At 53.3% G+C, this 24,494-nt stretch overlaps 11 protein-coding genes across 11 annotated transcripts; 8 read left to right on the top strand and 3 right to left on the bottom strand.

Moving 5' to 3' along the window:
* Positions 1-87: 87 nt before the first annotated feature.
* Positions 88-1,311, top strand: QC762_114200 (uncharacterized protein; the record flags this gene model as incomplete). Its single annotated transcript, XM_062885840.1, has 3 exons — positions 88-286; positions 355-593; positions 668-1,311. The coding sequence occupies 3 exons, from the start codon at positions 88-90 to the stop codon at positions 1,094-1,096; spliced, it is 867 nt and encodes a 288-aa protein (XP_062748700.1). The 3' UTR covers positions 1,097-1,311.
* Positions 1,247-6,465, bottom strand: ATG11 (oligomeric, coiled-coil, peripheral membrane protein). The gene is made up of 3 exons (XM_062885841.1): positions 5,858-6,465; positions 5,685-5,796; positions 1,247-5,604 (listed from the first exon to the last, which is right to left on the bottom strand). The coding sequence occupies exons 1-3, from the start codon at positions 5,923-5,925 to the stop codon at positions 1,579-1,581; spliced, it is 4,206 nt and encodes a 1,401-aa protein (XP_062748699.1). The 5' UTR covers positions 5,926-6,465; the 3' UTR covers positions 1,247-1,578.
* On the top strand, positions 6,398-7,363 carry QC762_114220 (uncharacterized protein; the record flags this gene model as incomplete). The annotated part of the gene is made up of 3 exons (XM_062885842.1): positions 6,398-6,718; positions 6,797-6,941; positions 6,994-7,363. Exons 1-3 carry the CDS (start codon positions 6,583-6,585, stop codon positions 7,361-7,363), a joined length of 651 nt encoding a protein of 216 aa, XP_062748698.1. The 5' UTR covers positions 6,398-6,582.
* Positions 7,364-9,712: 2,349 nt separating this feature from the next.
* On the top strand, positions 9,713-10,680 carry NHP6 (Non-histone chromosomal protein 6; the record flags this gene model as incomplete). The annotated part of the gene is made up of 3 exons (XM_062885843.1): positions 9,713-9,776; positions 9,855-10,072; positions 10,134-10,680. The coding sequence occupies 3 exons, from the start codon at positions 9,713-9,715 to the stop codon at positions 10,161-10,163; spliced, it is 312 nt and encodes a 103-aa protein (XP_062748697.1). The 3' UTR covers positions 10,164-10,680.
* A 151-nt stretch (positions 10,681-10,831) lies between these two features.
* Positions 10,832-13,429, top strand: QC762_0011680 (uncharacterized protein; the record flags this gene model as incomplete). Its single annotated transcript, XM_062882925.1, has 7 exons — positions 10,832-12,241; positions 12,296-12,372; positions 12,453-12,523; positions 12,575-12,645; positions 12,701-12,775; positions 12,844-13,070; positions 13,329-13,429. Exons 1-7 carry the CDS (start codon positions 11,793-11,795, stop codon positions 13,427-13,429), a joined length of 1,071 nt encoding a protein of 356 aa, XP_062748696.1. The 5' UTR covers positions 10,832-11,792.
* Positions 13,430-13,433: 4 nt separating this feature from the next.
* On the top strand, positions 13,434-13,833 carry QC762_0011670 (uncharacterized protein; the record flags this gene model as incomplete). Its single annotated transcript, XM_062882924.1, has 3 exons — positions 13,434-13,440; positions 13,516-13,677; positions 13,742-13,833. The coding sequence occupies 3 exons, from the start codon at positions 13,434-13,436 to the stop codon at positions 13,831-13,833; spliced, it is 261 nt and encodes an 86-aa protein (XP_062748695.1).
* Positions 13,834-14,141: 308 nt separating this feature from the next.
* On the top strand, positions 14,142-16,658 carry PGM2 (Phosphoglucomutase-2; the record flags this gene model as incomplete). Its single annotated transcript, XM_062885844.1, has 5 exons — positions 14,142-14,542; positions 14,690-14,787; positions 14,859-15,062; positions 15,129-16,145; positions 16,221-16,658. The coding sequence occupies 5 exons, from the start codon at positions 14,142-14,144 to the stop codon at positions 16,511-16,513; spliced, it is 2,013 nt and encodes a 670-aa protein (XP_062748694.1). The 3' UTR covers positions 16,514-16,658.
* Positions 16,597-17,532, bottom strand: rex2 (Phosphatidylinositol 3,4,5-trisphosphate-dependent Rac exchanger 2 protein). The gene is made up of 3 exons (XM_062885845.1): positions 17,132-17,532; positions 16,815-17,058; positions 16,597-16,754 (listed from the first exon to the last, which is right to left on the bottom strand). The coding sequence occupies exons 1-3, from the start codon at positions 17,355-17,357 to the stop codon at positions 16,628-16,630; spliced, it is 597 nt and encodes a 198-aa protein (XP_062748693.1). The 5' UTR covers positions 17,358-17,532; the 3' UTR covers positions 16,597-16,627.
* Positions 17,533-17,597: 65 nt separating this feature from the next.
* QC762_114270 (uncharacterized protein) lies at positions 17,598-19,723 on the top strand (the record flags this gene model as incomplete). Its single annotated transcript, XM_062885846.1, has 2 exons — positions 17,598-18,650; positions 18,712-19,723. Exons 1-2 carry the CDS (start codon positions 17,983-17,985, stop codon positions 19,721-19,723), a joined length of 1,680 nt encoding a protein of 559 aa, XP_062748692.1. The 5' UTR covers positions 17,598-17,982.
* Positions 19,724-20,343: 620 nt separating this feature from the next.
* Positions 20,344-22,113, top strand: kes1 (Oxysterol-binding protein 4; the record flags this gene model as incomplete). The annotated part of the gene is made up of 4 exons (XM_062885847.1): positions 20,344-20,406; positions 20,488-20,807; positions 20,870-20,916; positions 20,990-22,113. 4 exons carry the CDS (start codon positions 20,344-20,346, stop codon positions 21,805-21,807), a joined length of 1,248 nt encoding a protein of 415 aa, XP_062748691.1. The 3' UTR covers positions 21,808-22,113.
* Positions 22,114-22,206: 93 nt separating this feature from the next.
* On the bottom strand, positions 22,207-24,129 carry QC762_114290 (uncharacterized protein; the record flags this gene model as incomplete). The annotated part of the gene is made up of 1 exon (XM_062885848.1): positions 22,207-24,129. One exon carries the CDS (start codon positions 24,127-24,129, stop codon positions 22,207-22,209), a length of 1,923 nt encoding a protein of 640 aa, XP_062748690.1.
* Between the last annotated feature and the right edge of the window lie 365 nt (positions 24,130-24,494).

Genomic DNA, 24,494 nt, shown 5'->3' with positions numbered 1-24,494 from the left:
ATAGCTCCCGGTCTCGATTTTTTGGAGCTGTGATTCCAATTCACACGCCCGTTGTCCGACCCTCCAAGTCCCATTCGACCCGTCACGATGGCGGGACCAGTGGTGAGCAGATCGCCAGCATGTCTTTGGTGCATGCGGAGGCTAGCACAGCCCTTTCTATCCCCCAACGGTCCCGTCAACTCCCTCCCACTGGTTCAGACTCGAGCAAAGTCCACCCATCTCGTCCCCAGCGACAAGGGAGTTGTCGTCCGCCTGTTAGCAAATATCCCCAGGTTTGGCAGGAAAGGTATACTTCAAACCACTGCCTCCCCTCACAAAATTCAAAGGAGGCTTGTTAATCCTCTTTCCATTTAGATGCCATCTTCCGTGTCGAGCGCGGCCGCATGCGCAACGAGTGGTTTCCCCGCAAATTGGCGGAATATATGACTGTAGCCCGCTTCAAGGAGCTCGGCCTGTCCCCCAAGAATGATGTCGGCGAGAGGGACCCGACGTTTGTCGATATGAAGGTGCTGGAGCAGTTGCCTGCCGCGAAACCACCTGCCCCGGTAGCCGAACCTCAGCAGGCCGCCAAGCCTGTGAAGAAGACCATCAAGGTAGGGGCACTCTTCTCGTTTCCAGCGTTTGATAAAGGTCAAATTGTTTTCTAACAACGGTGGCTGGATTGTAGCCGGAGAGAGTGCGTGAGCTTCTTGAAAGGCTTGTTCCGAAAACCATCACCTTCTATCGTATCCCGATTCCTGCCCCGCCATCCAATACGGCAACCATATCACCTCTCGTCGCTGTCGCCGTGGCTCAGGAGACCCCACAGGGACCCCTCGCGATCTATGGCTCTGTATCAACCAAGGACATTGCGAGTTCGATAAAGAGCTGCATATCTGCCGACGAGGACGGGACTCAGATCAACATCGAGCCCGCTCATGTCACCGTGCTAGGTTTAAAGGACGAAATCAACAAGATCAAGGAGCTAGGACGCTTCGAAGTGAAGGTATCGATTGGAAACTCGGATCTGGAGCCTATCACCAGGTCTGTCGAGGTTCTCCCCAGTGAAGAGAAGACACAAGAGCCACAGCCAGCGTCGAAGAAGACTGCCGTATAGGAAAGACAAGGAACGTCCCATGCCAACGGCCAGCTGGTAGCCTGTCAACACTAAGTTGAATCAGGGGAGTGGACCGGGCTGGATTGTATAATTTAACTGTAACTATCACTGTGTACATACACGTGTACTATTGCATGCACCGCTTACGACATATTACGAAAACATTCTAGCCTGATGATGCAGCAGGGTCTGCCATGACTTCCCTGACATTATTCTGTGTTGTTTGACTCCATTTCTGCCCCTGTTTTACGTAGGCGATCTTTATAAACCCTTGGGAGTTGCCAGTTTCAAACAAGCCTCAGCTCGAGGGCTGCCTGTACTGCGGTCCGATATCGTAACGAGCGTCCAGGTTCCAAAGGGAATCCCAGACTACAGTCTTCTTTAAAAGGTCGGAAGGGCCAACGCTCTGTGCAGGCTGCTCCAAGCTGTGAGAGACCCGCTTTTCATTGAGCCTGTCAACACTGGTAATGCAAAGGTATGCTTCAGGGTCCGATGAGGGAATCGAGTGGGTTGCGCACCTCAGAAAGCGATTGTCGCGGCTGTTGGGCTGACGCTGCTTCCGTTGAGCTTCCTTCTTCTCCGTCGGCACCGATCGTCTGCCTCGCATCAACTGCTTGAGTGGTAACCTGAGGCACAGCATGCTGTTGTATAGGACTTGTGGCCACCGGGGTATCGGCTGGCGCAGCACGGAGAGAGTTTGTCTCACTAGCGACGGCACTGTCCCGACCTCGAGAAACACCAATCGCAAAGGGCAGGGCCTTTCTAGAGCCCGTACTAGAGCGACGGCTCTCGAGACTCTTGGAAAGTGTCTTGCTGACCCCCTCAATGCCAGACGGCGCAGCTCCACGACCCACAAGCCCTCCAGACTTGGACCCCGACCGCCCATGGGTGTGCATGTCAGCCATGGCCTCGACTTTGTTGGCAGCTACCGTCACTGTAGACTTTGCAAGGCCCGGCGTATTCGGAGCACCTGGCTTATCCTCCTCTGCATCGATCAGATACCACCTCAGACCATCAGACAGGCCGAAGGGGTTGTCATTGTCGTCCTTAGATAGCTCCGCGTCTGTAGACAACCCCCTCCTTCGATCTCCAGGCTGATGTTGCAGTGATTTGGAGAGATCCACGACGCGATCCTGGATCCGCGAGATTCTGGCAACGATCCACTCACGATTGTCCAGCCTGTGCGACTCTTGCTCGCGAAGAAAGTAATGGGGACAGCCCACATTGAATGCCGCCCAAGCACCTGTTGCCTGATTCTTGGTAGGAAGAAACAATGCCAGGTCGCCCTCCTTGAAGTGTTTGAAGGCGATCTTGTTGTGAGCATCCTTTTGCAATGCGTGTGCCTTGTCCCGGTATCCTCGCCACTTCCGGGCAATATTTTCAATATCTCGAACGCGGCGTATCACGGTTTCGCAAAAGGCATCCATGTCAAAGTAGCCAAGTGATTCCAAGTAGGCGGTATACCTTGCTGACTCGCTTTGTCTGTTTTTGCTATCCATCCAGTATAATAGCTTCAGGTCGGCACTGTCTGCAATTGGGCGCAGGTTAAGGTTGCTGGAGTGTCGAAGAGACATGCTGGGATCCAAGTCACTTGTGCTTTGAGTCGAGCGTTCTGCCCTCGGAACCTTTTGTATCGTCATGTTGCCATCCTGACGGGTTACCGAAAACCCGAGCCGCTCAAGGAGGCGTATCAAACATTCGTTCTGGGCGTATAGCCTTTGGGTAATTTCTTTTGCTTGCTCGGTCCGAGATTCAAACCAAGCTCCCAGCTCCGACAACCGGACCTGCGATTCCTTCAGCTTCTCCTTCAGTAGCCGAGCGCCTTCTTCCATGCTGCCGACCTGCGATGTGCGCGACGCCAGCTCCTCTGTGATGACCATGATTTTCTTTTCTTGTTGCTCGAGCTGTTTTCGTAGAGACTCTGTACCAGTCTCACCATCGGCCAACTTCGAGCGCAGCTGTTGGAGTTGGCTGCGACTATCTGCCAGTTTGCCTTCTAATTCAGCTACCTTTGCCCTCTCCTCGGAAACTGCCTTGCGCAAAGTATCGAATCTTGCTTCCAGGGATGCCCTCTCCGCCTGCGCAATCTTGGCTGCGCTCTGAGAAGAATCGAGATCCAGGCGCAGAAGCGACATATCTCCGTCTAGCCTCTGCAGTCGAGACAGTACATCGTTAATTTTGCCAACAATTGCTTCTGAAAGCTTAGTGGGATCGACCGGGATGGATGCGTCTGGCGCCAACAGTCCCCAAAGAGAATGTAGCGTCTTGACATGATGTCCCGCTTCCTCACTTGTCACCTCGACCTTCGTTACTAGGTCTTGCCGCTCGTCTTGTGCGTGCTGCAACTGCCGCTCCTGGGCCTCCAGCCTCTCCCGCTGCAAGCCTGTTTCCTTACGAAGGACCTCAATTTGGCCTTCAAATTTCAGGAGGGCGTCCTGCTTCTCAAGCACCTCGCACTCAAGAAGGCGAATCCTCTCATCGTAAGAGGTTTTTTCATGCTCCCTTGACTCACCATAGTGTTCAATCTCGTCTTCTGTGTGCTCCAGGCGCAGTTGCAATTGCCGGATCTCCTCCTGGAAAGACTTTCGCTCCTCCACAAACTCCCGTTTTTGAGCCTCCATATTTTCCAACAAGTCCTTTTTCGTCGAGTTGACCTCGCTCAACTGGCCCTTGATATTGTTATGCTGGGCCACCTGCACATTCAATTCCCTTTCTAGACCCGCCGACCTCTCCTTCTCGGCTGCAAGGTCAGACTCGAGCTGCTGAATTCGTTGGGCCAAAACGTCAGCCCCCTCAAGTGATCCTCTCCGGTCGTCTGTGATCCGAGGTGACCGGACCGATATTGTAGAGTCATTGCGGTCCGGTAACTGCTGGCTCGGGGCCTGGAATAGATTGCCGATATTTGGTCGTGATGCTTGGGTTTGGCGGTGAAGCAAATCCTCCAGACGTCGCACCCGACTTTCTGCTGTTTTAAGCTTGCCCTCCAGCTTAGCTTTCTCATTTTGCAACGTTCGGAGTAGGTCGTCATCACCGCGAATCAACAAGCCACTACGTCCGAGGGCAGCCTCATGCACGCTGCCGTTTTTAAAGGCCTTCATCCTCCTGGACTGCTGTCTTGTAGGGTTGTTCAGCTCTGCCACCAGCTTTCCCACGTCATTCACGATCTCGGGGTCTGCCTTTGGTATTTGTAGGAGCGCAAAGAACTCTTCCAGGTCCCCTCGAGTCATTGACGGCCAGCTCTCTTCTTCTCCGAGCAGATTTACTTCCAAGCCGGGTACATTACTCTCTGACGTTGGAGTTTGGGGCCCATATGTGTTCGCAATGGATTTGTACCACTTTTTGCGCCGCTTGATCTCCTCTTCTTGAAAGAGAGCCATCTCGTTGGCAAGGGTGGACGAGTCTTGCTTGACCTTTTCAAGCCACTCGCGGCGCCTGATCGCCTCAACGACGAAGGAGGCGTACATGTACGGACTTTGTTGAACGAGACGGAGATGATCAAATGTGGAGAGCTCGTCTTCTTGGTTGACCCCATTGATTTGAGCCTTGACACTGCTGCTGAGCGACGTGATATCGGCAATGCTCCGCATGAATTCTGTGGACTCGGCCGCAAGAGTATTTCTGGCTTGTGTGGCATACTGGAGCATGTTGCTCAGTTCGACCGCTCGCTTTGCCATGCTTGGCAGCAAGCGCTCGGTATGGTTGACCGCAATCTTGGAAATTTGCGAGAGGGCGTCCCGGGTCGAACTCGTGTACTCCAATGTCGTTTGGTAGTCCGTGTCTATTTTCTTGGCCACCGCTTCAATGTCCTGCAATAACTGATGTGCGTCACGAGAATGGTCCATGGTTGACCGTGCCATGGTCCTCTCAAACTCCCGGAAGAGATCCTCAGCATCTTGGAATAGGCGTGTCGCAGCCTTGTCTAGATCCGCGACCCTGTTGTTGAATTTGCGGAGGGCTGCTGGCGCCAAACGGCCAGCTTTTCGGGTAGTTTCCAGATCAATCAGGTCTTCCAAAGTGGCCTGCCGCTGCAGCCTTGCCTTAGTGCCGCTGACCTCCTGTCCGGTCATAAACCGGACCATCGCCGACGAAACCGGAATGCTCCGTGCAAGCGATAGATACTCCTCCCATCCTGTTGTCAATGCCGCATAGTCAGCCCGGGCTGTGGGAATCCATCTCGTGAGCTCTGCATATTTGGGCTCCAGGCCTCGGATGACAGACTCGAGGTTGGTGACAGCCGCATCGAGACAACGGAGCATAACATCGATTTCGCTGTAGCGGTCATCTGCGGCGGTAGCCATCTGCCTGCAATCCTCCACCACCCTGAACGCCCAGAGCTGGCGTGCCTTGTACAACTCTTGCCATGCGTGAATAGAGCGCGAGTCTTCGATCAAGTCCGGGGCGTCCGAGAATCTGTATTCCTTGGGCATAGGGAGCTCGGACCGGGCAGGAGGCGGTGTTCCTGGGGACGATCCTAGGGCTAGGCGACTATCGTAAATGTAGATTTCTTTCTGTTCAACGTCGTTAGACCAACCTCATCACGCTGCGCATGTCCTCCCAACCCATATCCACAGGGCGAAAGCTAACTAACCTCGGTGTGGGTGGCTTGGGGCTTCAAGGGCCTTCCCTGGGGGGTCAACGCGATGATGTACTGTGCGGGTATAGATAAATTCAAGGCCACGGTGGCCTTGAGGTTGTCCAAGCTGCTCAAACTGTCAGCATCTCTCACGGGTACAGCGTAGCAGTAGGGGAGGGGTAACGCACGATGAGGCCTGGGAAGCGTCAAGATGCAGGCGCTGACCCGTGTGGGCAATCAACACCTGTGACGCCATATCGACACATGCCTTTCAAGAATAGAACGGAATGCAGATGGAAAAGGCTGGACCCGTTGACCAGAGTTTCGCAACGGGCTGCGGCGGGAGGAGACGGCGCGCAAACGATAAAGGCCCGTCTCTTTCTTATCCCGAGTGTTTTTGTTCAGCTTCACCGTTCAGTGTTCTGCAGGTGCAAAGGACGGATAGACACGCGGGATGCTCGGTTGGCAGCAGTCGGCCGTCTCCCGTAAGAAGAACCCAGCCCACTTCACATCTGTGGGCTGGAAAAACACACAAAAATTGAATCAAGCTGCCCTGGAGGCTCCAACCTTAAAATACTGATGGTGGAGTTTAAGGTAAGGTATAGCTCAAGAGCGCACATGCCGCTGAAAGGCAGACAGGCTGTGGTTGTGGATGATTACCGTATCTTGGTCGCCCCAGGCTGCTGCTCACCAAGCCACCTGGGTTCCACCAAAAGACCACCTGCACTACTCCGTAGAGGGGCATCCATGTTAAATACACTGTGCTCTCAAGCTAGCTGCACTGCTACGTCATGCAGACCTAAAAGCTTCCTGCTGCTTCAAAGGTGAAGACCGCGTCGAGGCGCGTCTGGCTCACGTGTGGACCGGCGAAGCATTCACCACGGGATCGAAATTTACAGCTCTTCCCACCAACATGGCAGCAATCAATGCAACGACCTCTGTACCCGAGCTGTCCCAGGCCGAAGCCGGCGTGCTGGAGCTTTACGACAAGGTGCAACAACTCCAGCTCCAGTTGGCAGTTCTCAGAGCACAAGAGCGCTACACCCAAGGTGTGTATGAGACTTACCAGCATGACCGAGATGGTGCGTGCCTGACACATGCTCTGTGGCTAACTTCCTTGTTCAAAGGGAAAAGATCACCAGATGGTCGAACCCGGCTGTTAGAAGCAAAGGCATCACTGTCACTTCGCGACAGAGTTATCGAAAGCGTCGTGGCGGTCCAGCCAACTCTAAAAGCCGTCCACCATGCCACTCACGCCTCGCCTGTTGAACGGTGGGTGCTGCACTGAGATGGAGGCCCAAAGCTGTCGCTAATCAATACCTAGGGATCTTTTAACCCACATCGAGCAGCGCGACCATGCAGCAAAGCGCACCGCTGAGCACTGCTCGGCCCTGCACTCGGCCATGGAGAAGCTCGCAAAGGTTAAGGTTGAATATCTAGAAACCAAACAGCGAAATGTGGAACTCGCATCGGAAACGCTTGACCTTGCTGCTGATAATGTCGGGCAAGAACCCAACAATGTCAGAAATACACAGCTCAAGATGGAACTGGACACATTCGAGACCCAGCTTAGAGCGACGCGCGGAAAATGGAGAGTGATGAAAGGCACAGCTAGTGCTATCGTCGCTGGCAGCGGCCTTGACTGGGTTCGGGATGAGCGTTTGCGCGAACTGGTGCTCGACATCGACGATTGAGGAGGCTTGTCTTTGAAAGGCATCTGATAAAGGTAGTTTACAGGCAGCCAGCAACATACCATGCAGTATGTATCTATTGATGGCCAAGAGGCCATCACAGAAAGCGATGCGCCGTTTGCTTAGGTAAGAATCAAGTGCTGGATAAGGCAACGAACGGCCCGGGGACTGGGTGGTGTAGGCTCTGCGTGGCGGGACAGATGTTCTGTGCGCGGAAAAGGATTCCGATTTCGTCCAAAACAGGTTGTCTTCCCCTCCTTTCATGAGAGTGGTGTCAACCAAGCTGAGAGGAGTAGTTACCGTGGGAGTGTGGATGGCGTTTTGTACGGTTACGGACATTTGCCTACTCTCATCATGGCCGTCTTTGACGGTTCCACCTCTGCTCCAACCCTCACCTTCCGTGTCCGATGGAATGGCGTAAGCTGCTGGCTGCTGGGTGGCCTTGGAATAATCTCGACGTCGCGCAGACAAGTTTCGCCTCGCTTCTTGGCTGTGGCTCTTCGTTGGGGGAGCGGACTGGCAACCTGCCCAGATGGGGCCACTGGCATGTTGGGGTGACGGGACTGGGTGACTGGGTGCGAATGACCAAGCGCTCCGAAATCATCAAAAGGTGTGTGATTGACCAACCATGCCAACCAAGCCGATAAGGGAGAGGCGCGGACAGAGACGTGCCCATGCCCTTTGAAGGACGGGGAAGTGTGAGGGGAGAGGTACGGGGTACTTGGTAGGCAAAGGATTTCAGCACCCATAGATGTACCTGCCCATGTTGAAGGGAACCGTGCACCTATCAGACGCGTTCTGAGCACCTCACCTGGACTGAGGACAGCCCCAGGCCCATGAAGGCATTTGCTGGAGCTGCCTATGCCTCACCTATTGGTATCCTGAGGTAGACAGATGAGCTGTTGATTAGTTCTGAGCCAGCAATGTATCAAGACGGCGCCGGCAACCAGCAAGAGGGAGGACCGTTTGCGCTCACCGCAATATCCTGCTGCTGCCGCTGCTGCTGCCGTTGCCGCTCTTCTCTGTTCGCCCTGCAGCTTGGTGTAACACCCGCAACAACCTTTTGAGAGGTAAGCTGTTTTCGTGTATGGATGACATACTCAACCCTTGGGCTGGACTTGGCCATGACTGCGACAGAATGGCGAGCTGGGCAGGAGCGAGTTGAACTAGCCGAGGTGTCGCAACGAGCAACGAGCTTCCGGCCGTGGTGTAGTAGGATGTGTCGGCGGGTTGCAGGTGAGAGCAAGAAGGGACCTTCTGGTGTAGTGGTATAAGACATCGCTGCCGACGCACGAGAGGGAAATGTCGCAGGTACCGGGTACGAAAACGCACAGTTCGGCTGTACAAGGACCCTTGTACTTTGTACTTTGCAGTCAAGGGCCCAAGGGCTGGCCGGTGCGTTGAGTGGGTGCCAAAAATCAGGCCCAAAAAAATCAGCCCGGCTGCAGCTTTTTTTTGTTACCAGGCATGAGCGGGCTGATTTGAATCAAGGGGCGGGCGGGGTGAGGGAGCGGGCCTGCCTCTAGAAAAATCGGCTCCCCAGCGTCCCCCTCCCCTCTCAACTCTCCTTTCCTTCTCCCATACAAACTTGCACCTCACACAACTCCCAATACTGAAGACCACACAACTGCGCATCCGGTGAGTACCTCCCACTGCCCGCCATTCCCCGCCAAACCACAAGTACTCCTGCCCTGCTCCATTGGCTTTGCGCCTTTTCTCCATTGCCCTTCCCTTTTAGCAGCAACGGCAGCAACAATACACAGCAACAACAAGCAAGCAAGCAATTATCTGCCTCCCCGCCGCCCAGCACCTTGGGTCATTGTCATTGACTCTCCCTCCTCATCCACCCACCCGACGCAAAGCCTGCCTTCGGTTTATGCTGCACATCTCCCACCCACTACTAATCCTCCTCTCCGATCTCTCACTCCGCCCTGCTCTCTGCCAACCCAGTTCAACCCTCGGATCAAAACAACGACCTGACATACTGACCTGTCGCGCACTTCCAGCACCAGCCCACATTTCATCATCTGAATCCCTTCAAACCCGTTTCAGTACGTATCTTCACATGTTCTCTTCTGATTTTTGAGCTTCGCGCCGTGTTTTGATGCCGTCGTCGCGCGCAATTGCGTTTGCGACTCTGGGCCACTCATCCATTCGTCATCGGGATGGGGCAGCTCTTGCGGCTTCTCACCACGCGACGCGCGCGCATGTTGCGCCTGTTGCTTGAGAAAGCCCCCCTTCGCACCATGCACCCCCCGCAACACGTAGTCTGGCCTCGCATTCCTCCTCGCATTCCTCCTCACATATCTCACAGACTAACACGGTGCTCTCGATAGATTCACATCAATCATTATGCCTAAGGCCGCAGTTAAGAGCAAGGCCGAGCCCAAGGTGAAGAGGGGGCGGGGCAAGAAGGGTAAGCAAAGAATGGATCCTTGGCGCGTCCTGACGCGTCTTGTCCTGGCCTGGGCCGTGAGCTGACCAGCCTCTGCAGACCCCAACGCTCCCAAGCGTGGTCTTTCGGCGTACATGTTCTTTGCCAACGAGCAGAGAGAGAACGTGCGCGAGGAGAACCCTGGTGTTTCCTTCGGCCAGGTTGGCAAGATCCTCGGTGAGCGATGGAAGGCTCTCAGCGACAAGCAGCGTGCCCCGTATGAGGCCAAGGCTGCCGCCGACAAGAAGCGTTATGAGGATGAGAAGCAGGCGTACAACGTAAGTCTCGCCTGAGCATCACACCTTCCCAGGGTGCAAGATGGTTGACCGGTTCGCATAGGCCGACGGCGACGAGGAGGAGTCGTCCTAAATACACTCTTTTCTCGCCGACTCGTTGCGCTCGCGGCAACTAGTCTTGAAAAAACAAACAAACATATCCAGTCAATGCAAAGGCGGTGCGACTTGCTCGGCGCCTTTTTTTAAACCATGTATCTTTGGGTTGGGACGGTGTTGCTTTGGGCACGGCCATGGGATTTCAGTGCTTCTCTTTTTATTTTTCAGTTATTTTCCGGCATGGTTTTGCGCGAGGTTTTGCTATGATCAAAGGAATCGTTCAGAGAGAGGGAATCTTACAGATGACTTCTTTTGGGCTGGGGGACCGCATGGGTCCATGAGGGGTGTGATGCTGGCCCCTTAAGCTACTACCTACACATGTATAACAAATATTCAAGGTTTCCTTTTCTCATCTCCTGGGCCTCGAGACAACAATGAGCCTTTTACATAATATCATGTCCCCCAATTGTAAGCATGTTTTTTGCAATGGTTCCCAAACATAATCTGGGGCCGCAGTCGACGACCTGGGACGTATGGCCAAACCATTGTTCGGGTGTGGTTCGATACTTCGCTCCACAGGCCAAAAAGCTCACAGCAGTTGCTGCTCACGTGAAAATCACGCCCCCTCACCCATCCCTTTCCAATCATCGTCATGTGGGCAGCAGATTGTCCACTTGCTGCAACTTACCATGCATGGTCTCTCTCGCTCGATTGGTTCTTCCCGGCATGGCAGGTCCCATCGCCGCAGAGGCCCGGTTCTCTTCATTCGCTCTTCAGTCCTCTAACAGTTGTCTAATGCACGTTTATGACCTTTGCTGCTGCTGCTGCATCTGGGCTGGCTTCGTGGCAGTCTCTGACTCCTCGGTTCATTCTGCATTGCAGCAATCTATGCACCTTGCCTCATCTGATTCGAGCCTCCCCATCTTTCCCTCCTCTCCACTCGTTCGGCGTCTCTTTTATCATGCCTCGATGCCCAATATCCGGCTCCCTTCGTCCACGGCTATACCGTGTTACGGGCCACCTCCTGCTTCATAACCCTGATCATAACCTAAGGCTATGGGAGGCTATTCAGAGTCGGCACTTGTTGTTGATTAAATAATTGAGGCTCTTTACACTAGAGGGGGCATGACAGGCATGTTTCACGGCCGCTGTCGGTGGGTTGGCTTGGCATTAAAGTTGGTCTCGTCCCCGTCTGCTTGTTTCCCTCGGACTTCTTCCGATCTGCAACCTCCCCCGTCCTCTCCTGCCTGCCTTCTGTGCAAAAGCTCGGAACAAAGATCGTGACCGCTCTAGTCTTTGGCTGAGCTTTTGTTGAAACCCCCTGTCATCACCGCCCACTGTCATACCCCTTCTCCTCTTCGAGTTCGGGTCAGGTGGTTGGGCATGGTTAGTAGTGTGCTAACCTCCACTGCCCTGTTTCTCCCCAACCTCGACACTGCAACGGCACATCATCTTGAAATAACCAAAACACCATCGCCTATCTCGGGGGTGGGGAGGGCGACAGAAAACACCGGTGCCAGCAGTATACCGGGCCATCCAGAGATCATGATTTTCAAGGTCCGCCATGGGCCGACGCCGTCATCCAGACTAATCAGCACGAATTACTCAACTCGATATCTCAGCTGATTTGTAAACACTACCCAATCGACTGACAGAAGAAGTCATCATGGAACTCGAGACAGCAGTGAACCTCAACATCCCCACTGAGGCACACCTCCTCCGGGGCTGCTGTCGTGAGGCTGACAGGTGCGAGATTGTGGCCATGGGTCTCGATCAACTACGAATAGCACTCCCCGAGTCCTTCCATGGCCATCTCATTGCCCTCACCGGGGAGATACGAAGCTCGTGCCGTCTTCTACGTGACCTCGCCGACCGATCCCAGGTGCACTTCTCGCGTGTCCCCATCGTTGCCAACTACCTCAACGTCGTGCTCCCTTGCCTGTCTCGGACCCTGAAAGATATCATCGGTTACTATGAGGAGAAATCCATTTCGAGAGAAATGAGATGGCGAAAGATGTACAATAAAATGACGGAAGAAGCCTCTGGGCTCCCACTTCCACAAAGATTTGTCCTTTACAATCACTTCCTATCGTTGCTGAAGCAGCTGCTGACGAGGTAACTTTGATCTCCTTCTAACACTTTATTTGGCCGTGAGCTTACTTTGTTTAGGTCGCCGAGCTTTGAGCTCAATACTCTTGAAACCCTCCGCACTCGAATTTTGAAGCTGCGGGAACAAAGAGGAATCGGTGAGTTTCTTCCCCCTGGAGCTAGCTGGCGTATGGCCAGGAAGAATTCGCGGTGGCTAACGACTACTCTCTCCCTGAAGCGCCACCTCCGATGCAGATTGGGACCCTGGTGCGGCAAGAGCTTATGCCACTAGCAATCATGCAAGACGCCGTTCGTGAGGTTCTCTCTTTCTGTTGAATTCGCCATTCTAACGGATCACAGAACGCCCACTGGGCGGAGCAGATATTCTCCCTACCGCTGCCGTCTCGAACGGCCCTGAAACATTTAAGACCGTATGTTCTGTTGAAAATAGCCACCTCTGAAGGTCCAGCTGACGTATCTCTCAAGCTCCAAGTCGTATGGACCCTTCTACCCCTGGGGCCATTTCACTATTCCGCCAGAGTCCAAAATTCTATTCCGGAGGTGCGTACTGGCCATATAAGTTCAGTTCTTCAATGCAGAAAGGGTATTGATACCACTGGTGACTATAGGCCATTTGATGAGGACAGGATCTCAATCGTTGTCTACTTGAATTCGGTCGACCAATCACCTTACTTGCTCATGAGAACCATGCAGGGCGATATTCCCTGGTTCTCGCTGTTTGGTGCCCACGAGCTCTGTATCAACCGGGAAGGAAGTGCACTGCAGCTCAAACGATGGAGCCGGTCAGAACAATGCAGCAAACTCTGGGCTGCTCTATACTTCCTGACATGGGAGGGTAGGCGTCCTCGTCACTTTTTTAATTTCCTTTGTCTCTGGACTGGCTAACAAGATGTCTAGAAATGGTGTTGTTTTACTGTACGTTTGTAGCGCTGAAGGCACGCAATATGTTGACGGTGCAAATACATCCCAATGAATTCGGACTTCAGAGAGAGAAACGTCTCTTTCAAGCGTGCGTTTAAACCAGACTCCCTCCTCCAACCTTTTCCATCATGGGTTCAGGCCCAGTCCAAGCTGACTTGCGTGTCTCCATCAGGCAAATTATTGATGACGGCTTCAAACACTCCCTCATTGTGTACGAAGACATACAAACACGAGGCCTACGCCTCCATGCAGCGGTATGGGAAGGGGAGTTGAGACAATGTCCCGTATGGACAGCCTTTGGTGAGTTTCATGTGCCTATTGTCTACCGGCCAACCTTGTTCTAAACGCCGTTTTCTCAGTCACACACCAGTCCCAGTCGCGGACCTGGCTCAGCCGTCGCTCCAAGCACCGTGTGTGGCTGAAGGATGTTCAGTTATATGTCTTCTGTAGCGCATACCGGCAGGAAAATATGCGGCAGAACAAGTCTGGTGCATTTGAGATTTATTTTGATCGCGAGGAAGGTGTGTGGCCCCTATCCGTTCGGATCCGCAGAGGTAATTAACTGGCAGGATGTCACAAATATAGGAGCAAAAAGGTTCAGAGAAGTCTTTGCATTGAGAATGGCAAACGTCGAGTCGTCCGAGGAGGTTGATAACGACGATGCAGGGCCTTCTTAGACAACACACGGCTAGACTATGTGTGCTACATGGAATGGAGTTCTTGGGAGCAAGTGGTCAAGCCTAGGCCAGTCGGAGGGGTCTCGCTGCAGAAGGCCGATCCCGTCTTTGTCTATCACTATGACATGACATCACGGATTTCACCTTCTCGGTTCACCAGACTTGGGCATGAGCATTACGGGGTCATTTCGTCTATTCAAATCAGTTACGAGAGAGGTTCGAAAGACGACTGGGAATCATTGCTTCCCCCATGTGCCTATTTGCTTGAGCTATCCTGACAACAGCCCGGTTGCGTGTGCGAGGTGAAAATGCGCGCAGTAGTTATCGGGCATACCTGCGGCATGGCGCTGGGTCTGCCTGCATCCCGTCACGCCGCAGAGGAAGTTGCGGTCCTGTTTCGATGCGATGCCATTGCCATTCCGAATGGCACGGTGGGGCGAGTGCCTCTCGGGAATTGCTGCCATGGGCCACACACACCCCGCCAGTGCCCGCCCCAGCCCAACAAGTGCTCCTCTTTTGTCCCGAACCAATCTCTCACACCCTCCTCATCAATCTCATATAACGCCCCCCTCCTAGTGCCCATCGTCTTCTCCCCTCCAACTCCTCTTTACTCCTGTAGAGCAACAGAATCACGCCGCCACCTCGAAAGCGTCAAGATGCAAGTCAAATCGGTCGAGTTCAAGCCCTTCACTGACCAGAAACCTGGCACGTACGTCACCGGCCAGCACCCCACCCCCCTGCAGCTTGCCCCGCGGAACTGAGCTGAGCTGTCTGTGAGAGCTTCCCCAAGCTCTGTCCAGCTCTCGTGAGGATCATCAATCAGTCTTGTTTCTAACCTCTTGGTGCACGCCTACAGCTCCGGGCTTCGCAAGAAGGTCACAGTCTTCCAGCAACCGCATTACAGCGAGGCTTTCGTCACAAGCATCCTGCTGTCCATTCCCGAGGGCGTTGAAGGTGGGCATAGCGCACACTCCCGTCTGTCGAGAGATTGTGTGAACCCGTAGCTGACCAGCCGACGCCTCAAGGATCGTATCTCGTCATTGGTGGTGATGGCCGATTCTGGAACCCCGAGGTCATTCAGGTCATTGCCAAGATCGGCGCCGCATACGGAGTGAAGAAGCTCTTGATCGGTCAGAATGGCATTCTGTCAACACCCGCCGCCAGCCATGTCATCCGCAAGCGCAAGGCCACCGGTGGTATCTTGTTGACTGCCAGCCACAACCCCGGCGGTAAGACCTGATCCGGTATCTTCCTTTCCTGGTCTTGTTCCTTGTGCTAACGACATATCCCCGTAGGTCCCAAGAATGACTTCGGAATCAAGTATAACCTTGCCAATGGCGGCCCTGCCCCCGAATCGGTCACCAACAAGATCTTCGAGGTGTCCAAGACGCTCACGTCGTACAAGATTGCCGACATTCCCGACATTGATATTTCAACCATTGGAACCCAGTCATATGGTGACTTGGAAGTTGAGGTGGTGGACAGCACTGCTGATTATGTCGAGATGCTCAAGGACATCTTCGATTTCGACCTGATCAAGAAGTTCTTCAACACCCATCCCGACTTCAAGGTGCTCTTCGACGGCCTTTCTGGCGTCACTGGGCCGTACGGCAAGGCCATTTTCCAACAGGAGCTTGGTCTTGGTGCTGAATCCATTCAGAACTGCGAACCTTCTCCTGACTTCAACGGGGGCCACCCGGACCCCAACCTCACCTATGCCCACAGCCTAGTCGAAGTGGTTGAGAAGAACAGCATCCCCTTTGGCGCCGCATCCGACGGCGATGGTGACCGCAACATGATTTACGGCGCTGGTGCCTTCGTGTCCCCCGGTGACAGCTTGGCCATCATTGCCCACCATGCCAACTTGATTCCATACTTCAAGAATAATGGCGTCTACGGCCTGGCCCGCAGCATGCCCACCTCTGGGGCGGTGGACTTGGTCGCCAAGAAGCAGGGCCTGAACTGCTACGAAGTCCCGACAGGGTGGAAGTTCTTCTGTGCATTGTTTGATGCCAACAAGCTGTCCATTTGCGGCGAGGAGTCCTTCGGTACCGGAAGCAACCATATTCGCGAGAAGGATGGTCTCTGGGCCATTGTAGCCTGGCTAAACATCATTGCCGGCCTGGGTGTTGCCAACCCCGGGGTCGCGCCCAGCATCAAGCAGATCCAAAAGGACTTCTGGGCCGAGTATGGACGCACATTCTTTACGCGCTACGATTACGAGGATGTCGACTCGGATGGCGCCAACAAGGTTGTCGGCGTATTGAAGGACCTGGTGGCGGACCCCAACTTCGTCGGGAGCAAAGTAGGAGGTATGTGATGGCTTATATCAACAACTGACAGCTTTATCTCGCCCATGCTAACAGCGATGTTTCTCCGATAAACAGACCGCACAGTTACCGAGGCCGGAAACTTCTCGTACACTGACCTGGATGGCTCCGTATCTTCGAACCAGGGCCTGTATGCTTGCTTCTCGTCTGGCAGCCGTATCATTGTTCGTCTGTCGGGAACTGGGTCGTCAGGTGCTACAATTCGTCTTTACATTGAGCAGCACAGCAGCGACCCTGCTACCTATGACATGGATGCACAAGAGTTCCTCAAACCCGAGATCAAGATGGCGACGGAGCTTCTGAAGTTCAAGGAATTTGTTGGTAGAGACGAGCCAAATGTCAAGACATAGACGAGCTCTCCAAGAGAGCGGCATGAGAGCAACCTAGGCGTAGTAGTGTGTTTTTGAATACACCTAATTTGTATCCCCTGCCGTGCCCTGTAGCTGCATATACCGAGTGCTCTTTTAACTCGACCAAGTTCCGTGGAAAATGGCTGCTTTGAAGTACTTGGCTTCCTCAATGCTCTCCAGTATGTCGTCTTTGGCTTTGTGGAGCCCCTTCTTTCGGGGTGCCTTGGAAGCAATCTTGGGACTGCAAAGTAGTGTCAGGGGTTTTCCCAGTTGGGGGCATGAAATGGAGCAAACCACTTACCACCATCGACGGGCTGCCTCCTTAATGCTGCTAACGTCGAGTATCCGATAGTGCAAATGCTCGAGAACTTTGTCATAGGGCGCCTTTCGAAGGAAAGCCCGGTCTGCATGCACACTGTTTCCAGCAAGAAGGGCGGTATTTCGATCAGGCACATACTGTTGAATGTATGCAAGCAACCCATCAGCAGCCTGTTCTGGGGTCACGGTTGATCTCAACACCGCATCGGTAAGGCCACTGCCACCATCTTTAGTCGAACCGATATTAGCCCTAGAAATCCGATGTGTGCTTCCAAGTCCTCTGGTGGCAGCTGAACCTACGGACTCGAGTGCACCAGTCGTCCATGGCATCCATCCGCGCCTTGCTTTGGTGCACTATCGTTCCCCAGCCCTCATCATCAAGCAGGTTGAGTTGACCATCCGTGATAAGACAGTAAATCTCCAGAATCAGGTCATTATCTGGGTCCAGTCCAGTCATCTGGCATATCATGGTGAAATGGTCAGTTACTGTTAGCTCGTAAGTCAAGTGCGTCAACACATCCGACATACCTCACAGTCGATCCACACAAGGGCATCGCGTGGATGGGATACGGGCGTGTCAGTGGACATTTCTTTTTCGCCGCGTACTGCGCCTTTACGGAGAAAGAGGGGAAAGTAAGGCGGTTCCCAGAAAGGAGCCCAAAACCCGAGTGGCCTATGATCAGCCGCCGAACGTCAGAAGTAGAGTTTAAACAATTCATGCAGGCGGGGTGGAGACACCCGACCCGGACCACATTAGCTGGTTGGGCCCGGAACGGGAACGGCCAAGCGGGGCGGCCGCGGATATCGTTCCGGGGCATTGTCCATTTACACCATCTCCCTCACACCTATTGGAACACAGAGCTTGGTTATCCTTAGATCGACGCCCATCGGGTAGGGCTCTGGTTGGAGACTCGGAGCTGTGGGTTTGTGCAAGGCAGAACAAGGAGCGCTGTTCCCAATACGGGCTATCTTGCATTACCGTAGGCATTTTGCAGGGCAACCTCCTGCCGTGAGCCCTAGTTCCCTCTCCTTCGAATCCCCTGCCACATACATCCTGTGGGCTAACTGCCTGGCAGGTATATGAGCACCTGCTCTCCCAGTCTCAAACTTTCTGACGCTCAACCACACATTTATTGGGTTCCTACCTGCCGATGGACATGGATGACAAAACACCCAGAGATCAGGGAGTGGTTCCTCCACCACCACCCCCTGTTTCCGAGTGTCCCCCCCGACTTCTGGTCATTGGTGCCGGTTCTCGCGGTCGGGCCTATGGCCGAGCTGTCATCTCCTCTAGCAATGGCGTTCTTAGTGCTGTTGCGGAGCCAGACGACTACAAGAGGAACAAGTTTGGAACAACGATGATATGGGGCTCAACCCTACCACCACCAGAGGGGGCTTCCTTCAGAGATTGGCGTGAATTTATGGCTTATGAAACGGAGCGTAGGGCAAGAGCTGAGGCTGGGGAGAAGGATGTTCCCCTCGGTATCGATGCTGCCTTTGTCTGTGTCCTTGACGAGATGCACCGCGATGTTGTCGTTGCTCTTTCCAAGCTGGGTGGAATACACATCATGTGCGAAAAGCCCATGGCGACCACTCTGGACCATTGCCTCGACATGTACAAAGCCCTGCAAGACAACGTTGACGCCACAGGCCAACAGACCGTGTTTTCAATCGGACATGTTCTTCGCTACAGCCCCCACAATAAGTTGCTTCGAAAACTACTGTTGGAGGATCGCGTCATTGGAGATATCTTGTCGGTGGTTCATACAGAACCCGTGGGCTGGTGGCATTTCACGCATTCATATGTCAGAGGCAACTGGTATGTCCGAAGTTGAACCACCTTGCAAATGCCAATACCTAACCGGTGCGAATCTATATAGGCGTCGTGAGAGGACATCGGCTCCCAGCCTGCTTACCAAGAGCTGCCACGATATCGATGTGCTTTTGTGGCTTCTCTGTTCACCTCCAGACTGTTCCTCGCGAGGCTGCCCTCCGCCTCACCTGCCCTCCACCGTTTCCAGCACAGGGTCGCTTCAGTATTTCAAGAAAAATAGAAAGCCTTTGGCAGCTGGAGCAGCCACAAACTGCTTGTCCTGCCCCATTGAACAGTCTTGCAAATACTCAGCCAAACGAATTTACGTTGGCCCGGAACTCGTGGGCGTGGGCACAGGCAACAGAGGATGGCCCTTGAGCATAGTTATTCCGGACATTGAGTCTTATGGAACTGGGCAAGACGCCGAAGCTGCCGTGCTCGCGAATCTGGCCGAGGACTACGACGACAACACCACAAATGCAGAGGTCGCACAGCGTAACTGGTTTGGCAGATGCGTCTACGAAAGTGACAACGATGTTTGCGACGAGCAGATTGTCACCATCTCGTGGGATGAAGACCCGAGGCCCTCTTCCCCTTTATCCAGCCAAGACGGGAGTAGTGGCAGTACCGCACCGACAGCTCCTTTGGCGGATAATCTTCGCGGGCGTGGTAGCAAGTTGGCTACGTTCCACATGGTAGCCCAAACAAAGGAGGTGTGTGAACGGTACACGCGTCTTTATGGTGTAGACGGTGAAATTTTTGCCGACTCAAAGACCATTACCGTTCATAACTTCAACACGGGACAGAGCATCACTCACAACACACAGGTCGAGAGCCTGGGCCATGGTGGTGGGGACGCTGGTCTGACAAGGCAGTTTGTCATGGCTGTCGACATGGTCAAGAATCACGGCTGGTCTACGGACCGAGCCCAGAGAGAGCTGATTGGATGCACTTTAGATGAGGTTATTCGAAGTCACGCGATGGTGTTTTGCGCCGAAAAGGCAAGAAAGGAGAGAAAAGTGGTTGACTGGGCTGAGTGGTGGTCTAAGGAGGTCGAGTCCAAGTTGGATTCAGAGTGACAAATACTGGATCTTGTTTGCTGTCGATTGGTTGGTGCGAATTTCAATTAGGGTAGAAACACAGGTAGTCGCCAACAGAATCTAAGTTTGTCGGATCTAGAGCTTCAAGTCATGGTGGGTGGCTGAGGCCAAGGTTAAACCTCAACAGCTTGGCGTCGGCGTCCAGGTCGTTCCAAGTACCTGTTGACGCTGCAGACTGCCAGACTGTCACCCAACCCTTTGGATTTGGTCTGCCAGTGACGTGGGAAACATGGGACGAGACGTTGACGTCAAGCAGATCGCAGTTACAAAGGTATCCCAACCTTGACAATTCGGCGGCAGGTAACCAATGATTGGCGCAGCCTAGGTCTGGGAGGTGTCCAAGCCGGCAACATAATAAGGGGGCCGCCTTTTGCTCCCCAAGACCATTCAGAAGGGCCACTCGTTCTTAAATCACCGGGAAGAACCCACTCTCCACCAGCACACCCCTACATCCCGCCATTCCCCACAACTCCACAGTGATCTCGTGTGTCGAGACTTGGTACCCCCATCACAAATCGCATTCAACCACACTTTGTGCTGCTCCATTGCAATCCTCCCAACTGTCTATTCTCTCGTGCTCAACACACCTCGGAGACATCATGGAGACCCCACCGCAGCAAGCGCAAGCCGGTGCCGGAGGAGGCTGGGGTGCTTTCCTCAAGGTCAGTTTGCCTTGCTCAGTCAAAGCTATCGACACGACCTTTTGTAGCGAATTGCGGCTAACCTTCCCTTGACGGGATCAGTCTATCGCGTCTTTCAACGGAGACCTCTCCAGCCTTACCGCACCTCCCTTCATCCTCTCGTCTACCAGCCTTACTGAGTTCAGCTCGTACTGGTGCGAACATCCATCCGTTTTCGCCGCACCTGCCAAGGAATCCGACCCCGCGAAACGTGCGCTTCTGGTCTTGAAGTGGTTCTTGACAACATTAAAACAGCAGTACGCCAGTCGGAGTGAACAATACGGGAATGAAAAGAAGCCACTGAACCCGTTCCTGGGCGAGCTGTTCCTCGGGAAATGGGAGGACGGTGCTGGGACAACTGAGCTCATCAGCGAGCAGGTTAGGTTCGTCGACCCGTGGCCTGCTCTCTCTGCTGTACCCGACAGATTGCTGACACTGATATTAGCCATCACCCACCAGCAACTGCCTACAACATCACTAATGCTACAACCGGTACGACGAATTTTTTCCTCTGGACTGAAGAAGAGGGAGTGCCAAGCCCAAGGCTAACATGCAGCTCAATCAGGTGTTCGGCTCGAGGGCTACAATGCCCAGAAGGCGTCCTTTTCCAAGACAATCAACGTCAAGCAAATAGGCCACGCCGTTCTCACTGTTCCCTCGTCTTCGGGAGAACCTGACACCTACTTGATCACTCTTCCGTCGCTGCACATCGAGGGTCTCGTCTTTGGTTCCCCTTTCATCGAACTTGACGGTAGCTCCTACATTACATCCTCGACTGGCTTCACGGCAAAGGTCGACTACAGTGGAAAGGGCTGGTTATCTGGCAAGAAAAATTCCCTCACTGCGGTGTTGTACCCGACTGGAAAGGAGAAGGATGTCCTCTTCAACGTCTCGGGACAGTGGACCAAAACCTTCGAGATACACTCCGGCCCGGCCAAGCACAACAGCGCCGGCAACTTGGTGGAACTTTGGGACCCGGCCCAAAACCCAACAAGCAATCTCATCGTCGCTCCCATCGATGAGCAACATCCCCTTGAGTCAAGAAGGGCATGGAACAAGGTTGCAATGGCGATTGCGAAGGGTGAATTTGACGTTGTCCACGTTGAGAAGAGCAAGATCGAGAGTGCTCAGCGCGAAATGCGTATTAAAGAGAAGGCTGAGGGGCGCACATGGGAACGGCGCTATTTTACTGCCTCCGCGGATTCCCCCGATCTGGTCTTGACCCGGTTGGGTCCAATCGTCAACCTGGCAGAGCATGGCGACGCTGACAAGACTGGCGGATTGTGGCGTTTCGACTCGCAAAAGTCGGCCCAAGCCCACAGCACACCTGTGCCAACCGGCGATGAAGCTGCCAGGTTAGCTAAAGAGTTGCTTGGCCAGTGAGCCTGTCAGCATGACAAAATACACTGTCGTCTTGCCAGCAACACTTGCGTTCCAGTATCGGCGCAAAAATAACACCCGCCATCACACACATGGTTGCTTGGTTCTGGCGGGAAAATAGGGGGCTGTAAGAACTTGGTTTTTACACTTGCCCAAGCAACCGATACAAGTTTATGAGCCTGCAAGGAGTTCACGCGAGCCATGTTGGGGTGCTTATGCTATGACCTGTCTAACTTAGCCTTACTTAATACATCTACATTACCCAACCGCGATCTCCCTCAGAAGTAGTCTCTCCAAAGTAGGACTGTCACACTACTGACAATCCCAATGGCACGACATTGGTGATGCTGACTCAAATGACTTTAGGATAAGGGGCTTGCTAGAAGCAATGGAAACTGGCTTTTATGCGCGCTCCATCTCATAGAACAGAAGGTAGACCTCCCGCTGCATGCTCAAAACATCGCGGGTACTTGCTTCCTTAACTTTGTCGTCGCTGATACGCCACCACCGGTCTTGGACTTTTCGGCGCCTCGGCTTGGCAGTGGTCAATGATTTCGCAGTAGATGTATCCATCACGTCAGATTTTGAGTTGCTTTCGGTCCCGGCTGAAGGTCGAGAGGTGATTTTGGAGAACGTTGATTTGGCGTTTGCTGCAACCGACCGGAGACTGGTGGATTCAGATTCCCTACCCCTGCTGACAGACAAGACATCTTTCTGCGGAGAGCCCAAAGGTGACGCTGGCTTATCTCCATCCGGTAAGATAGACGTTTGAGGTGCCGGTGCAGAGTGTTTCCAAGGGTCCAACGGCGGCGTGAGTGAGTCTCCCCCGGAAGGGGACAAAAGATCTGGTGTTGACATCAACGAGTTCTCCTCTCCACCGTCCGGTCGCTGAGCTCTGATGTGCGGTGTGGGCGCCGGGCTGACGGTTTTGCTATAGACTTCTGCTGGCTTAAACGTGCTAGGGTTAGAAAAGGGGGGTTGCATAACCTGGCGACGAAATGTTTCATAATGACCGCTGTCGTGACTTCCCTTGTGTGTCACCACGCCCAAGAGTCTGTACTTTTTTGGGTTAAGCAACCCACCCAGGGGAAGTTTTTCGGGGAAAACCACCTTGGCCGAGTTTTTCTGAGAATAATGACTGGCGTCGAAGATTGAGCGAGAGAGGTGAATGGCCAGGATCTTCGGGAAACTGGTAAGGCGGATGTGGCGTGCTATTCGTCGCTTTGGGGCATGACTGAGGTCTGGCAAAACAACATCATTCGGGGGGTCCTCAGGATCTGTTTTAAGAGCAGATTGCAGTTTGTCGATAGCTGCTCGTATATTTTCTCTTGCCACTTCCGAGGTGGATCGCTGCAGGTCTGCTTCCAGTAATAGTATGGCATGCATCAAACGACATTTTTCACACTTGAAGTCGTCGATGTATTCTGTCTTGAACATGCCATCAAAACAAGCCTCAAGTGTGGTGGCCGATGACACCTGTGGCACATTGAGAGTCAAGGTGCAAAATGTTGTTGCTGTAGGACGGGGTTTGAAACCACATGTGAGGCATTCGATCTGTGATTCAGACTGTCCCTCCATAGGAAAGCCTTCCTCTTGCCCTTCACCAAGTCCATCATTGACAACTTCAGACTGCCCTTGTGGTTTTTCAATGTCGTTGACTTGTATCGCCAGGCCCTGGGTTGAGTCCTTGTCTGGCGCTGTCTGCGCAAGCTCCAAAGCGGCATCACCAAGAGCACAACTCCGTCGTGCAGAGGCCCTCGCTCTTCGTCCCGCGTGGTATTCATTACAGAGCCTTTCCGCAATCACTTGCAGAAACTCTTGAGCGTCTTGTTGCCGTCTGCTAATTCGCTGGCGAAATGCCTCCTCCAAGACACGAAGGAATGGCATGGCGGTGATGGTTTTCTTGTACAAAGGTCGTTCGTTGAGAGCGTCCAGGATATCTTTCAGTCCCTTTGTTACCAGCCCTTTCTGAAAACCCTCCATCTTCCAGTGTGGCATGTCGCCCCTAAAGTGTTGCGCATCTCCTGGGAGAAGACCGACTGGTACAACCTGGGCGTAGACGAGCTCGTCATCGAGGCTGCGACGATGTGTTTCGCGTATTAAATAAATTCGAAGGTCCCCCAACCCAGCGAGTGCCTGGAGAACAGAGTTGATAAAACAATCATTGGCAGGGTTGGAGAGGCCGACGGCGCCTCTATTTCGGTTCGTTGAGGCAGATGGGCCAGCATCGAAGAAGAAAGTTGGGCCAAATACATAGACGAGGGTGATGGCGGCAAACGAGGCACCTGCAGCATAAGTTGCGACTGTGAGGGTCTTGTCGGGCATTATTAACGCAAAACAAGAAGGGTGTGGCGCGTAGCGACCTTTTTGCGATGAACCAACGGAGGCAGACTGGTGTAGTCTCGGTAGCTCAAGCCTCTTCCATTTTGGCATCCACAAATCTTTCTTTTACCGGAGTTTACGGAGGTCCAGAAACGGATTTGGGATACTTACAATCCCCCGAAGTTTTTCCGCCCGGATCGGCTCTCCCAAAAAAAGATTTTTATTTTAGTATTATTTACAGAATTGAAAAATTAAATTGGCATATATTTAACTAAACATAAAAATATTTTTTTTTAAAAAAGCTATAACGTGCGTGATAAGCGAGTTAGCCAGACAAGCGAGTTAGCCGCTTTCTACTACCTCACTAT

This window comes from Podospora pseudocomata, assembly GCF_035222375.1.
Source record: "Podospora pseudocomata strain CBS 415.72m chromosome 1 map unlocalized CBS415.72m_1, whole genome shotgun sequence".
Taxonomy (NCBI): Eukaryota; Fungi; Ascomycota; class Sordariomycetes; order Sordariales; family Podosporaceae; genus Podospora; species Podospora pseudocomata.
The sequence above is the reverse complement of the archived record's forward strand: the minus strand, read 5'-3'. Positions and strand labels throughout refer to the sequence as shown.